At 48.7% G+C, this 12,509-nt stretch overlaps 1 protein-coding gene across 4 annotated transcripts in view; it reads left to right on the top strand.

Moving 5' to 3' along the window:
- Nucleotides 1-12,509, top strand: part of emid1 (EMI domain containing 1) — a 95,118-nt gene that overhangs the window by 65,278 nt on the left and 17,331 nt on the right. For all 4 annotated transcript variants that reach the window (XM_041836389.2, XM_041836388.2, XM_041836390.2 and 1 more), the window contains 3 exons: nt 5,161-5,265; nt 11,231-11,292; nt 11,665-11,797. In XM_041836389.2, the coding sequence (XP_041692323.1) occupies nt 5,161-5,265; nt 11,231-11,292; nt 11,665-11,797 (300 nt within the window). The remainder of the gene's footprint in view (nt 1-5,160; nt 5,266-11,230; nt 11,293-11,664; nt 11,798-12,509) is intronic.

The following is a 12,509-nucleotide window of genomic DNA, read 5'->3' as shown; positions in this document are numbered from 1 at the left end:
GTAACTTTGGAGATGGAAGCCATGTGTAGATAGTGAGAGAGCGAGAGAGAGCGAGAGCGAGAGCGCGAGAGCGAGAGAGAGAGAGAGAGAGCGAGAGAGAGAGCGCGAGAGAGAGAGCGAGAGAGAGAGAGAGAGAGAGAGAGAGAGAGAGAGAGAGAGAGAGAGAGAGAGAGAGAGAGAGAGAGAGAGAGAGAGAGAGAGAGAGAGAGAGAGAGAGAGAGAGAGAGAGAGAGAGAGAGAGAGAGAGAGAGAGAGAGAGAGAGAGAGAAGAGAACTGGAGGAGCATCACCCCAATTTGTTATCATATGCCCTTTTTGGTCATACTAATAAACCAGTGAAACTGCTGGGTCAGCACTCATAGGCAAAGAGTAGCCAGCCACTCTGTAGGGAATATTTGCAGGATCAGAATTTTGTCTAATAGTAGTGCATCTACAGATGCATCCAAATCTTTGTTCATATGCCCCAGTGGTCTTTAGTCTTCATGAAGGCTTCAGCAGCAGCGTGACAGAGACAAACTCCCTGGCCTGGCTGGTCAGCAGCACCCAGTCACTCTCTGAGCAGACATATGTTGTATCAGATCAGGAGGATTCCTCCCTCCCCTCCCAAACCCAGCCCAGCCCAGCTCTGTGTTGACTGGATAGGCTGTGTCCACAGCTGCTCCCTGCTCCCTCAGACCTCATACCTCCCCATGGGAACCTCTGGCTCTGAGCTAAACCAGTCTTATGAAACTCAAGCTAAAGGAGGAGGAGGAGGGGCAGCCAGAGCCCCTGTGCTGTGGTAAAATCACATCGTTTAAATGTACACCTCGTTGTTGATTAAACTCCACCAAGGCCAACACTGAGACGAGATGTGTGTGAGCTTGCATATAATCACCCTCACACCATTACAGACCATATGTATTGAGAAACAAAGAGACATTTTAGCCATAGAAATACCTCCACAAGACAGGCCTTCCTAGCACGAGGACTGTGTCTGTCTGCACAGGGTTACGTCTTTTGCATATCATAGAGAGAATAAATGAACCAGGGCAAATAATGAGCTAAGGAGAGGGAGCCGAGAGTGAGTTGGAGCATTAACTGGCTCTGTAAAGAGAGGAAGGGGGAAATATGCTCTCTGGGCTGGCTGGGCTCTCTGCAGAATGGTCTGGTTTATTTTCACTGGGAGGATATCACTGGAGGACTGACCTTGGATACATTTATAAGGCTACACACACACACACACACACACACACACACATACACACAAATACACACACACACACACATACACACAAATACACACACACACACACACACACATGTTTGTTGTACTATCCTTGAGGGGACCAAAACATTTATTCCCTAACCCCTAACCCTTAACCTTAACCCTTAATGTATATATATATATGTATATTCCGGAATTTTTCTGGATTATGTATGTATTTATTTATTTATTGCTAGGTATTACTACAGTGTTGGAGCTAGAAACACAAACATTTCACTGCACCTGCAATAACATCTGCAAATCTGTGTTCGCGACCAATAAACGTTGATTTAATTTGACACACACACACACACACACACAAACACACAAGCCTGCTGGTTGGTGAGAATTTGGCCTCCTCTCTGAGTGTGATGGCTCCCAGCCCCCTCTCCCTGTGACCGTGTGCTGTCAGGGGCCTCCCCCGGACTGCCACGGAGGGCCCTCAGGGGCTGCTTAAAGGGTGTTGGAGGGAGGGAGTTATTTGGGTAACCACAGTCATAGAGGGGGAAGGGGTTATGCTTTTTGGAAGATTGTTAGCAAGACTGCCAAGACCCCCCTCCCCTGCGCCTACTGCCAGTACTGCCACACACACATACACACACACACACACACACACACACACACACAGCTGTGGATAATTGTATAACACTAATGAGATTTTAGTTAACCCTGACACTGCAGTGGTGTGACCTTCACCCCTCTCCCTGTGTCTCCTGAGAGAGTTCCACAAGGCAGGTCAGGCCAGTGGGGAGGAAATGACTTGTCAGTGTTTGTAAACAGTGTAAAACTCCCCCCTGTGCTGTGCTCTGTGTCCTGTCCTGTCCTGTCAGCCCCAGAGCCTGGAACCAGACACAGAGCTGATGTCAGGACGACCTCTCCTCTCTCCACAGGAGTCTCCTCTAATGAAGAGCTCTGTTTCAAATGCTGATTAGGGCCCAGAGCAGCACAGGGTCAAGGGTCAAACGCACTCAGGCAAGTCTCTCTGACCCCCCTTTAGCCGAGAGAGAGAGAGAGAGAGAGAGAGAGAGAGAGAGAGAGAGAGAGAGAGAGAGAGAGAGAGAGAGAGAGAGAGAGAGAGAGAGAGAGAGAGAGAGAGAGAGAGAGAGAGAGAGAGAGAGAGAGAGAGAGAGAGAGAGAGAGAGAGAGAGAGAGAGAGAGAGAGAGAGAGAGAGAGAGAGAGAGAGAGAGAGAGAGAGAGAGAGAGAGAGATGTTGACTTGCTTTGGCAATGTTAACATACATTTCCCATGCCAATAAAGCCTTTAAATTGAAATTGAATTGAGAGAGAGAGAGAGACCAGTCATTAGCCTTGACATTGTTACTCTTGGCCCAGATGAATAGATCACACTCAGCACATCCAAGTCAACACACACTGCTTCACAGACACTGTCTATGGGAATATAGGGGAATAAGTTGTCTTGTTATCTTGTGATTTCTCAAACTTGAAACATGATCAGGCCGAGTGAATGAAAGAGAGAGTGAGAGAATGAAAGTTAGGCAGTTGGGGTGTGTGGGGGATGGTTGTCTGAGTGCCAAAGCCAGCTGAATGTTTTATACAACGTATTTGAGTGTGGGTGGAGGGATCTTGGCACTTGAATGGTCTATAGTCTAAAGAGAAAAGAGGTGCTGTCTGTCGGAAAGGGAGGCTAGGTTAGAGGTGCCTTCAGTGCGTTCTGGAGCAGGGGTATATTATCAATTCCGAGCCAATTTGAAATCGGACACAGTCATCAATATGAGCCGGTCTCCATAGGACACTTCAATTGAGCCCCCCCCCACCACCACCATACACACACACACAGAGATACACTCTCAAATAGACAGGCAGAAAGACGGACATGTAGCAGAACAAAGCGTGTGTTCACTCCCCGATCGAAGTTCGCCGCTAATTTTACATTCTTACTGAAATGGAAGACAGGGCTTTTAGGAGTATTTCTTTACACATTCCTCAGAACATACCATTGCTTTACAGTCTCAGCTCTAACCTTGTTTAATTTCCACATGCACTAGTAGTAACCCGCTGAGAAAGCCTTTCAACCCAAAACATAGAAAATCAAAACCACAAAGATTGAGGGCAAGTGCCTGGAGCAGGGTCCATTTACACAAAGCCTTTTCACACTGTTCTTTTCCCTTTTTCCTCCTCTCTCTTTATGGCCACTAACTCTTTCTGTCGTGATCTCTTTTGTCCTCTTTTGCTCTCTCCCACTCACTGAACTCTAAACAGAACATGAACTCTCTGTACTGTATCTCTGTCTGTGCTGTCACTGACAAGCATCAATAGCGCATAATATATATTATGGTAAGTGTGGCTGACTGTGTGTGTGACACATAGAGATTGAGTGAGTTCTTGACGGAGTATAATAGTCTCTCCCTGCCCCTGAAAGGGTTGCAGGTGCTATTTCCAGGCAGTGTTGGCCAGTAGTTTGCAGTGTGTTTGGCTCCAGCTGACTCTGAGAGGAGTGAGGTGCTGAACCCAGACTCTTGTTTGTGCCCGCAGCACCTGGGTCATACAGACACAACAACACTAACACACACAGAGCAGACAGTCTGGGACTCCACAAAGGTCTGCCCATTCAAAACATCCCCAACCAGCAGGAACACAAACTCCCATAGGCAAGATAGAATAGACTGAAAGTGCTGAAACTGTTTTTATACTCAATAAAATCATACCAACATGAAAGCAGTTTGGCCAAGTGCAGCTTTTGTTGTTTGTGAATTTGATATAATTGCAATGTACAGATCATTTGATCACTCTTTTGCTGCTGAGAATTTTTCTGCACAGCAAGAAATGCTAACTTGTAGTGTATTCAAGGTTTAAAAGGCTTCTAACGTTTGTAATTTTCCCTTTAAAATGCTAGAATTGATTTTCCCTAAAGAAAAATGTATCAACCCCACAAAAAAATGTCCATTGATTATAATCCACATAATAATTCACATTTCCTGTTGCTGGCTGGAAACTGGCTCAAATTAAGATCCTACATCTGTAGGATGTTTATGGTATGGTATTTGGAATTTATTAGGATCCCCATTAGCTGTTGCGATAGCAGCAGCTACTCTCCCTGGTGTCCACACAAAACATGACACATTACATAATACAGAACATTAATAGACAAGAACTCAAAGACAGAACTAAATCAATTGTAAACAAGAAAAATATAACTAAAAGGTTCTGTACTGACTCAATAGTGACTCAATTCAGTAGCATCTAGACTATCAGTTATACATTCATATCAGTACATACATACACATCAAATCATTTGTTTAAATAGCGGAGAGGCGTTGAAGTGCCGTGAAGCTGTTTTTGAAAGCCAGGTCTGATGTTCACTTGAGCAATCTGAGATGGAATGGAGTTCCATGCAATCATGGCTCTATGGATGGGATATAGGACAGAGATAAAAGTCACGCCTGCTCTAGCACCATCATCCCCCTTTCTATCCATTCCTCCATCCGTCCATCCCTCTCCCCTGTGGTCCTCACCTGCTGGCCCACCCTGACTGTGGTGTTGGTGAGGTCACCTGATAGAGAGAAGTTCCCGGTCTCCTTACAGTCACAGGACACTAGAGAGTTATTGTCCAGGGCTTTCAGAGCAAAACTCTCTCATGCAGTCCAGCTTGCCTGCCACAGTGCTTCATCATAATCATAATGCCAAATAATTTGAATAAAAATAATGGAATAAAAAAAGAATACTGAATTGACAAGGGAATATTGGCACCCGTGAGCGTTCCGAAATTGAGTGAAAATACTTTGTGGGAGGGTTGGTATTTTCTTGTTGATGTGTACTGATTGTGCTGTTGTCTGGAAGCCTCACTGCTTATCAGGGCCATTTGCATGAGTGACTTAGTGCATCATAACGGAATGACGTCTGTATGTCCTCACTGTGTGGTCCACTGAACTGACTCCTCTTCATCCTCTTCCTCTTCAGAGTCAGGAAACCAGCTGGTGGCTCAGGAGGCGGTGAGGAAGCCGTCCACTCTCCGCCGACCTCCTGCCCCGGCCCGCACAGGAACAGGGGAGCAGCTCTCCACCAGTAAAAACCACAACCCTAACACTCTCTCATACAGTACTTTAACACCTGGAACCATACTTCTCTTTTGAATATCGTCAGACTCAGAACACCTAGGATCCCATTTATCTCCTTTACAACGTTTTGTTTTAACACTCAGGCCCCATGTTTCTCATATTCACTGAAGTACATTTTTGGAAGTGCTTTTTGCAGATATCGATACTTGTCCACATACACTACCATTTAAAAGTTTGGTTGTCACTTAGAAATGTCCTTGTTTTCGAAAGAAAAGCAATTTCTTTGTCCATTAAATTAACATAAAATTGATCAGAAATACCGTGTAGACATTGTTAATGTTGTAAATGGCTATTGTAGCTGGAAACTGCAGATTTTTTATGGAATATTGTGACGAGTACTGAGGATACAAAGAGGCAGGACGCAGACGCAGGAATCAACAATGTAAAGGTTTACTTAACACTGAGCAAGAGAACAACAAAGAGCGAGTACACGACAAGACACTGACAATCACACACAACACAACACTGAACAGTCCAGGGCTATATAGGGGTGGTGATGAGATGAGGTGCAGGTGCGCTGGAGGTGATTAGGGTGCGTTGGGTTTCCATTCCGGTGTTGCCGAGGTGGTGCGCTCAGATCGGTGGCTCAATAGACCGGCGAATCAGAGCGCCGGAGGGGAGCAACGGGAGGGGGCGTACCCCGGGGGACGGCATCCGCCAGAGGACCAGGAACCACCGGCCTGAGGAGAGACACATGAAAAGTGGGTGAGACACGGTAGTGAGGGGGAAGGAGCAGCCGGTACGATACCTAATTTATCTGCCGGAGGACTTTAAACGGCCCCACAAACCGGGGGCTCAGTTTCTTGCAGGGCAGGTGGAGAGGGAGGTTTTTTGTGGACAGCCAGACACGATCACCAGGCTGGAATACGGGGGCCTCACTTCGGTGGCGGTCAGCTTGTTCCTTCTGCCGATGAATGGCCCTCTGGAGGTGGACATGGGCAGCATCCCAGACCTGTCCGGCCCTGTGGGCGCATCGGTCTGGCTGGGTGTCCAAGGGGCCAGGGCCGGCTGGTACCCCAGGATGTACTGGAAGGGAGTGAGCCCTGTGGAGGAGTGAACGAGGGAGTTCTGGGCATATTCTGCCCAGGGTAGAAACCTTGCCCACTCACCCTGCCGGTCCTGACAGTGGCAGCGAAGAAACCTCCCCAGCTCCTGGTTCATGCGCTCCACCTGCCCATTCGACTGAGGCCTATACCCGGAAGTGAGGCTGGCCGTGGCCCCGATCTTCTCCAGGAAAGCCTTCCACACTCGGGAGGTGAATTGGGGGCCATGGTCCGAGACGATGTCCTCCGGAAGTCCATAATGCCGTAAGACCTGTTGGAACAGGACCTCAGCGACCTGGAAAGCAGAAGGAAGACCAGTTAGTAGCAAATAACGGCATGATTTGGAGAACCGATCTACGACCACCAGGACTGTGGTGAAGCCGTCAGAACGTGGGAGGTCGGTGACAAAGTCTATGGACAGGTGTGACCAAGCTCGCTGAGGCACTGGGAGAGGAACTAGTTTGCCTGCCGGGGCATTCCGAGGTGTCTTCGTTTGGGCACATACGAAACAGGAGTTGATATAGCGGGAGACATCAGTAGCCAAGGTGGGCCACCAGTATTTTTGTGAGAGAGAATGTAGGGTGCGCGTCATACCGGAGTGCCCTGCCGTAAAGGTGGTGTGCGCCCAGATCTGCAGGCGGTCACGGACCGTGGTGGGTACATACACGCGCCCAGGAGGCGCTGGGTCCTCCTGAGCCGCCAGGTCGGATGTCTTTGTCCACATCCCAAACGACAGGTGCCACGATGAGAGACGGTGGCAGGATAGGACCCCCTAAATCCTTCCTTTCTCCGGTATGGTACATCCTGGAGAGTGCGTCGGCTTTCACATTCTGGGATCCTGGGCGGTAGGACAGAATAAACTGAAAGCGAGTTAGAAATTGGACCCACCTGGCTTGACGAGAGTTCATCCGTTTCGCTGCCCATATGTGCTCCAGATTCCAGTGGTCAGTGAGAATCTGGAATGGATGGACTGCGCCCTCCAGCCAGTGTCTCCATTCCTCCAGAGCGAGGACCACCGCCAACAGCTCCCTGTCTCCAACTCCATAGTTCCTCTCTGCGGAGGTAAGCTTTTTCGAGAAAAAGGCACAGGGATACATTTTCTCTGGCTTACCTTGCCGATGGGAGAGGACCCCAACCACGCCCTCCTCAGATGCGTCCACCTCCAGGATGAAAGGACGAGCTGGATCTGGGTGTTTTAGCAGGGGCACTGTGGTGAACCTCTCCTTCAGCCTCTTGAAGGCAGCATCAGCCTCAGGGTTCCAGGCCAGTTTCTGAGGCCCCCCTTAAGGAGAGAGGTGAGCGGGGCAGGCTATGGAGCTGAAGGACCTGATGAAACGCCGGTAGAAATTAGCGAAGTCCAGGAAGCTCTGTAGGCCTTTGATGGTGGTGGGGACTGGCCATGACCTGACGGCGTCCGTCTTCGCTCTTTCCATGAACACCCCCTGAGGACTGATCCTGTATCCCAGGAAGGAGATGGCCTGTTGGTGGAATTCGTATTTCTCCCCCTTCACCAACAGGCTGTGTTCCCAGAGGCAGAGTAGGACCGCTCTGACGTTCCTGACGTGCTCCTCGAACGTAGTCGAGTAGATCAGGATATCATCGATGTACACCACCACCTGTCTACTCAGCATGTCTCGCAACAAATCATTGACGAAGGACTGGAACACGGAAGGTGCGTTAGCGAGGCCGTAGGGCATGACACAGTATTCATAGTGGCCTGAGGTAGTCCTGAATGCCGTCTTCCACTCGTCTCCTTCCCGGATTCAGGTCAGGTTGTAGGCACTCCTCAGGGCCAACTTGGTAAAGTACCGGGCCCCTCGCAGCTGCTCGATGGCCGACGGAACCAGAGGGAGGGGGTACCGGTACTTGGTGGTGACTGCGTTCAGCCCCCGGTAGTCAATGCACGGTCTCAGTCCTCCGTCTTTTTTGTCCACGAAGAAGAAGCTGGCGGAGGCAGGAGAGGTAGAGCGTCTGATGAACCCCTGTTTCAGGGTCTCTGCCACATACTTCTCCATGGCATCAGTCTCCGATATGGAGAGGGAGTAAATCCGACTCTTCGGGGGGTGTTGTCCCTCCAGCAGGTCAATGGCGCAGTCCCAGGGCCTGTGAGGAGGGAGACACTTAGCCTTGGAGGCAGAGAAGACATCGGAGAGATCTGCGTACTCACGTGGAATGTTGGGCTGGAGGGCGGACTCCGGACTCTCCACTGACGTGGAACAACAAACCACCGGCAGGCAGGTCCTCCGGCATGAGGGGGACCAGGCTGTGATCCTCTTGGTGATTCAATTGATGGTGGGGTTGTGTAGTCTGAGTCAGGGCAATCCCAAGACGATCGGAAGTGATGCAGACAATTACAATGATGGAAGTTACAATCTATCTGCAATAGTAAAGCTGATCAACACCCCTAAAGAAAATAAAAAAGAGAAGAAAAAAAAAGAAAACATCCTAAGATGATCCGGTGAAGGGGTGACGTGACGATCTGGAAGGACAGCTCCTCGTGGTGCTCCGGTAGTGTGGGAATGGTGATGGTGATGGTGATGGGGAGAGTGACGTGCGTAATGGTGCCTGATCCAAGTGGTTTATTGTCCAGCGAGGTGACGTGAAACGGAGAAGGCAGTGGCACAGTGGGCAACCCCCATTCAGAGACCAGCACCCTATCTGTAAGGTTCCCCACTGATCCGGAATCTATCATTGCCGTGGAAAGCGAAGAAAAGGAAGAACCATTCACCGTTAGGGGAACTAAAAACAATGGTTTGGTGACAGGTGATGAAGGAACACTCACGGAGCGGCGACGGGAGTCATACCGCCTAGATAGGGAGCCGCCAGGAGATCTGTGGTCCGTGGTGGTGTAGGGGGTGCTGCCCACTTCCAAGGGTGAGGACTCGGAGGCAGGGCGGCTTCCATAGCTCAGATGGGGTGAGCGTCAAGGCTCCGGGAGGTGTTGGGAACGCCGTCGGTCTCTCAACATGTCGTCAAGATGAATGGACGTGGCGATGAGGGTATCAAGGTCCATCTCGTCATCCCGACATGTGAGTTCCGTCGTGATGTCCTCCCGTAAGCCTCTCCTGAAGGCCGTGCGCAGAGCACGCTCATTCCAGCCGGAAGACACCGTGCGAAAGCTCAGGGTGTACTCGCGTGCGGCCCCCTCTCCCTGTTGTAGCCGGAGGAGATGCTCACCCCCGTCCTTTCCCTCCGTGGGATGATCGAACACCGCCCTGAACCGAGCGAGGAAGGTGGAGTAGGGAAGCGCTGCAGCCTCACCTCCTTCCCAGACTGCCGTGGCCCAATCCAGCACCTTTCCCTTCAGTAGTGAAATCACCAGCACTATCCTTGCTTGGTCCGATGGAGATGCCCCACGCTGACACGCCAGATGCAGTGAAACCTGTAGCAGGAAGCCTCTACATTTCTTCGTTTTCCCGTCATAGCGCTCCGGCAGGGCGAGGGTTCCCTCAGACATTGGTGATAGCCCAGGAGGAGGTGGACTGGTTGCACTCGCCGCTCCCTGAGGTGGAACCGGAGCGATAGTCAGTTTATGCAGCGTTTGGAGCACTTCCTGCATGGCGGCGTTTAGCTGGGCAATCTGCTGCTGGTGCTGGTCGAGGCGCTGGGAAACTCCAGGAGGATTAGCTGCTGCATCCATCTTCGTGATTGGTGTGTGATTCTGTGACGAGTACTGAGGATACGAAGAGGCAGGATGCAGGAATCAACAATGTAAAGGTTTACTTAACACTGAGCAAGAGAACAACAAAGAGCGAGTACACGACAAGACACTAACAATCACTCACAACATAATACTGAACAGTCCAGGGCTATATAGGGGTGGTGATGAGATGAGGTGCAAGTGCGCTAGAGGTGATTAGGTTGCGTTGGGTTTCCATTTGGGTGTTGCCGAGGTGGTGCGCTCAGACCGGTGGCTCAGTAGACCGGCGAATCAGAGCGCTGGAGGGGAGCAACGGGAGGTGACGTGACAAATATCTACATTATCAGCAACCATCAGTCCTGTGTTCCAATGGCACGTTGTGTTTGCTAATCCAAGTTCCCATCTTAATCTTTTATTTTTATTGGCCAGTCAGAGATATTTATTTTTCTTTGCAACTCTGCCTAGAAGGTCAGCATCCCGGATTCGCCTCTTCACTGTTGACGTTGAGACTGGTGTTTTGCGGGTACTATTTAGCTGCCAGTTGAGGACCTGTGAGGCGTCTGTTTCTCAAACTAGTATTTGTCCTCTTGCTCAGTTGTGCACCGGGGCCTCCCACTCCTCTTTCTATTCTGGTTAGAGCCAGTTTGCGCTGTTCTGTGAAGGGAGTAGTACACAGCATTGTACAAGATCTTCAGTTTCTTGGCAATTTCATCGCATGGAATAGCCTTCATTTCTCAGAACAAGAATAGACATGAGTTTCAGAAGAAAGTTCTTTGTTTCTGGCCATTTTGAGCCTGTAATCGAACCCACAATTGCTGATGCTCCAGATACTCAACTAGTCTCAAGAAGGCCAGTTTAATTGCTTCTTTAATCAGCACAACAGTTTTCAGCTGTGCTAACATAATTGTAAAAGGGTTTTCTAATGATCAATTAGCCTTTTAAAATGATAAACTTGGATTAGCAAACACAACGTGCCATTGGAACACAGGACTGATGGTTGCTGATAATGGTCCTCTGTACGCCTATGTAGATATTCCATTAAAAATCAGCTGTTTCCAGCTACAATAGCCATTTACAACATTAACAATGTCTACACTGTATTTCTGATCAATTTGATGTTATTTTAATGGACAAAAAATTGCTTTTCTTTCGAAAACAAGGACAATTCTAAGTGACCCCAAACTTTTGAACTGTAGTGTATAATATTTGTTTCTTTGTCTGTTCTCCAGATTGCCTCAACTGTAGTCGAATCACAGCCCTGACAAACAGACTCAGCTCACTGGAGGACAAGGTACAGTCATGGACTCTACTGAAAACTGTGCTGCAGTGAGAGGCTACACAGTCTCTGATCATGAACACCAGTGTTTGAGTCTTTTTGAAAGGCACTGGCATTTCTCTGATAGATTTGTATTTATTTTTATTAAACCTTTATTTAACTAGGCAAGTCAGTTAAGAACAAATTATTATTTACAATGACGGCCTACACACACTACAATAAATTGTAAAGTATTTTGTCTATAATGTCTTTTTCGTTATGTGTCGGACCCCAGTAAGACTAGCTGTCACCACTGGTGTCGGCTAATGGGGATCCTAATAAAAAGGTAAATTAAAAAATCTCTTCAAATGTCTCTCTTTCTCTCTCTTTCCTATTTTATCCCAATAGGTCCAAGTGCTGTCCTCTCCTGCTTCCACTTCTCACCGCCACCTACAGGGTAAAGGAGGAACGGCACCGGAGTCATCCTCACAGATAGAGGCTCCACAAACCAAAGGAGCACCTGGCGAGCAGGGACCCGTAGGTACGTACAAGTCTCCTATACCCATGTATGGGCAGGTTTTAGGAAAACCATGTATGCCTACTGATTTGAGTGAAGTGGGTTATGTTTGATCATTTAGTGAGAAATCACTCTGCACAGCTCTCTTCGTGTGCTGTAATTCGTTCTCCATTGCATCTCTACCTGCTCTCCTCCCCCATATCCTATTTCCTCTGTCGCTAAGAGAGAGACGTGCACACACACATACACACACACACAAACACACACACACACACACACACACACACACAGACACAGACACTAATTTCCAGTTGTCTGTGCTGCTCTCTTTCAGGGTTCTGTTGTGTGGAAAGTGAACACTTCAGGGCATGAAAGCCCTCTCCTTCCCTGGAGCTCAGCCCAGCGTTGGCTGCAGCTAGAAAGAGAGAGTGCTCTGCTGGTGCACTTTCAAAAGGCCTTTCAATAGTGTATCAACTTCCATCCAATTACATTCAAATCTGTTTTAGCCAAAGGCTCTCTCAGGGTAAGATCATCACTGGCCTTCTGAGGCCTGTAGATGAATGTAAATGCACCATTATGTTCATCCTGCCACACAGGCAATGTTTGTGGGTCAGTCTTAGTAGTTTTGAGAGAGAGAGAAATGATCTGTTCTGTATATACGTTTTTTGTTTCACTACAATATAAGAGCTATAATTTCGCTGAATGTTCTGCCCTGTGTGGGACTCTTTGGTTTTAG

This window comes from Coregonus clupeaformis, chromosome 18 (genome assembly GCF_020615455.1).
Source record: "Coregonus clupeaformis isolate EN_2021a chromosome 18, ASM2061545v1, whole genome shotgun sequence".
NCBI lineage: Eukaryota > Metazoa > Chordata > Actinopteri > Salmoniformes > Salmonidae > Coregonus > Coregonus clupeaformis.
This window is presented reverse-complemented; position numbering and strand designations above follow the sequence as displayed.